Here is a 3,380-nt window from a genome sequence, read left to right on the forward strand (position 1 = left end):
ACAAATGCAACAATGAAACAATCCCTACTCTTAATTTTCTTACATTCTCTCAGTGATTATGAAAAGAAGGTAAAAGTACTTAATCTCAATTTTAATTCTATTTTCTCTATCAAGGATAATGATCTCCAAATGGTAATGAATAGGGAATTGAAAACTAATAAGAAAAAAAAAAGAGAGAGATAAAAGAAGAATATCTATCCAGGACTTAAGACAGTACCTTAGCATAGCTGATTCTTAACAAATGCTAGTTAACTGATTGGATATTTGAATATCCCACCTATGAAGGAAAAAGATGATGAGATGAATAATGCTGTGAAATATACCTCCTGAAGTTTCTTTCTTGCAATATCATTGATCTGTGAATAGAAATAAATAAATATATATGTATGTATTTTCAATTACATATAGTAATAGAAGAAAGAAGAGGAAATACACACAGAAGGAGTAATATGAGAAATTAAAATTGATGCTTAAAAAAAATAAAAACTTGAATCAAAATTGGGTCCAGGTTAGCTGGAGATGATTTTTATCTGAATTTGTTTGCAAATCCATAATTACATCCTTGAACATTTTTAGCAATGAAAAACATTTCCCTGTGGAGTTGTACTCATTTAAAGGATTAATTAGATTAAAAGATTCTAAGACTAATTCATTGAGATAGAAATTGTGATGTTGGTTTCTATATAGAAGTCTTAGAACCATGTTGCTTTTCTAAAGAAATTAATTATATCTCACTGGTTCTATATATAATATCTATTCAATTTATTGGATCTACTGAGAACAAAAACCTATTGGGGTACAACCATATTTATTTAACAAAGAAAAATGTTCTACTGTGCAATTAAAATTAAATATGTATAACTGATATTAGATGCTTACCAATTATTCACTTTACAAAGTTGTAGCAGATGTTGTTAGTAAATGTTACTCTTCTAATAGTTCAAATATTTGATCACAATTTATAGATTAAACTGAACACTCCTTAACCCTTCTAGTAAACATATTAATTATCATTTGTATCATGAGAGTCAGTGTAACATAGTGATTAGATAATTGGCCTCATTGACAGTAATGCTTGAGTTCAAATGTTGCCTCTGACATATACTGACAATGTGAACCTACAGGAGTCATTTAAACTTTTTTTTTTTATTTTAAACAAGAAGTTTATTTAAACAACAAGATGTTTGACTTGAAGGGAAAACTATCTAGGATCAATTTCTTTATAGTAATTTATCCCTACTGAGAGACAGATTGCCCTACATGTAACAGCTACGTACAAAAAAGTTATAAAATTGTCCTTGGTTTTACAATGATAAAAGAAAAACATTGAAATTATCCAATCAAACAAGGTATGCAAGGATTTTTTTGTGGTTTTTTTTTTGTTGTTGTTAAACAGTGAGAGCAAAATAACTTACTGGAATATAAAGATAAAAGTTGAATGAGCATGCCACAGGATATTTTCACAGAACCAGTTTTTTCCCCTCCCCATCTCCATTTCATGTTGATCAAAACATACCATCGGCCATTTAGTTAAAAAAAAATACGCATTATGCCTGTGCACATACACCAGTTACTTTATGTACAATAAAGGAATGGGGAAGGGAATAATCAAAGAAGAGAGAAAACTATACTGCAGTAGTCAGGATGTGGATGAACCAAATCTTGGTTTTCTAATTGTGAATGTATTATTTTCCTTGGGAGCACAGTTCTGGAGTAGAGTTGTAGATTCTCTTTTTAGTAATCGCCTCCTGTCTGCTGCTGGAATACATCAATTGTATCTTCATCCTCCATTTCCAACTGTGCAGGTGTATCTGTTTCATTGATTGGTTGCCCATCAAATCGGAATCTGATCTGCCTCATTGACAAACCCTGTCGTTCACAATAGGCTTTCATTAGTTTACTAAGTGGTGTGTGCCTCTTAATCTTAAATTGAACCACCGAACCATCTTGCCCTGCCACCTTCAAATTAATGTGGTCGTTGTTTTCAGTCTTGACTCCTTCCTTCGGCTTTTCGTCGGCCATGGCGAGTCCGGGGGTCTCCTCAGCCGCCGCTTCACAAAAGAGGCACCAGGATGGTCCGCTCCAAGGGAAGGGAGAGAGAAGCAGCAGCGGTAGGAGCAGGAGCAGGAGGAGGAGGAGGAGGAAGATGATGGTGGTGATGGTGAGGAAGAGGAGGAGAAGGAGGAGGCAGCGGTGAAGGTCGTCATTTAAACTTTTAATGATTTAACCAATTTATTACATCAATAAATTGTAGAATAGGTAGCAAGATGCATTGGTAAAGAAGTATTCTAGGGGCGGCTAGGTGGCACAGTGAATAGAGCACCGGCCCTGGAATCAGGCAGACCTGAGTTCAAATCCAGCCTTAGACACTTAACACTTACTAGCTATGTGACGTTGTGCAAGTCACTTAACCCCAATTGCCCTGCCCTGCCTCCAAAAAGCAAACAACAACAACAACAACAACAAAAGTATGATTCCTAAGCTGGAATTTCCTTTGCCAATAAAATAATAGATCTAGTCCTTTCCCTAGTTTTGCTATAAGTAGTAGTAGTAGTAGTATCATTCTTTGTCATTATAGTAATAATAGTAATACTATCATAGAATAGATTCTAGCTATCTATTTTGGTGCCAAATATTGCTCAATTATAAATCCTTTGAGACAGCTGAATTGCACAGTGGATAAAGTTCAGGCCTGGATTCAAGAAGACCTGAGTTCAAACGTGCCTCAGCTATTTGACCCTGAGCAAGTCACTTAACTCTGCTGGCCTTAGTTTGCTCATCTATAAAATGAACTGGAGAAGGAAATGACAAACCATTATAGTATCTTTGCCAAGAAAACCCCTAATGAGGTCATGAAGAGTCAAACATGACTGAAACAACTAAAGAACAAAAGCAATTTAAACCCTTTGAGGTCAGGGGTCAAGCTATATATAAAACTTTGATGATCTCCAGTGCTCTGGATAGAATAAGGATTTAATAACTCCCTGTTGTATTGTTTGATAAGGACACCAGTTCAATAAGCAAAACAGTATACAAAAATAAAGAACCTAAGACCTATTGTATAAGAAAGAAATATGGACAGACCTTGTTTTATGCAACAAGTAGTTACCTAAAAATAAATGTGCATCAATGTTATTTAAAGTAAATTAAATTATTTTAAACATAAGAGTGAAATTCATTTAATGAAAAATTATTGCATGTTCATCCATGTATAAAAAAGAAACATTGTCAAGTGAATAATCTCCCTCCCTTTACCTCATATCTGATTCATAAACAAGTTTTCTTATCATGAGGTGCAGTTGTACTGTCAATGTCATATTAATCATGTGTACACTGGAGACTGGTCACAGTAGGCCTAGATCAGCACAAGTTAAGTACCT

The 3,380-nt window shown here is 34.5% G+C and overlaps 1 protein-coding gene across 1 annotated transcript; it reads right to left on the reverse strand.

Annotated features, from left to right (window-relative positions):
* Window positions 1–1,552: 1,552 nt before the first annotated feature.
* Window positions 1,553–2,195, reverse strand: LOC138148389 (small ubiquitin-related modifier 2). The gene has a single exon (XM_069071063.1). It carries the CDS (start codon window positions 2,020–2,022, stop codon window positions 1,735–1,737), a length of 288 nt encoding a protein of 95 aa, XP_068927164.1. The 5' UTR covers window positions 2,023–2,195; the 3' UTR covers window positions 1,553–1,734.
* Between the last annotated feature and the right edge of the window lie 1,185 nt (window positions 2,196–3,380).

Source organism: Petaurus breviceps, unplaced genomic scaffold (assembly GCF_028583685.1).
Source record: "Petaurus breviceps papuanus isolate PSGF00001 unplaced genomic scaffold, PetGlider_PUasm1.0 90823, whole genome shotgun sequence".
Classification (NCBI taxonomy): Eukaryota; Metazoa; Chordata; class Mammalia; order Diprotodontia; family Petauridae; genus Petaurus; species Petaurus breviceps.

Excerpts from the sequence above, each read along its gene's own strand:
- LOC138148389 (XM_069071063.1), bottom strand. The coding sequence starts at position 2,022 with ATGGCCGACGAAAAGCCGAAGGAAGGAGTCAAGACTGAAAACAACGAC.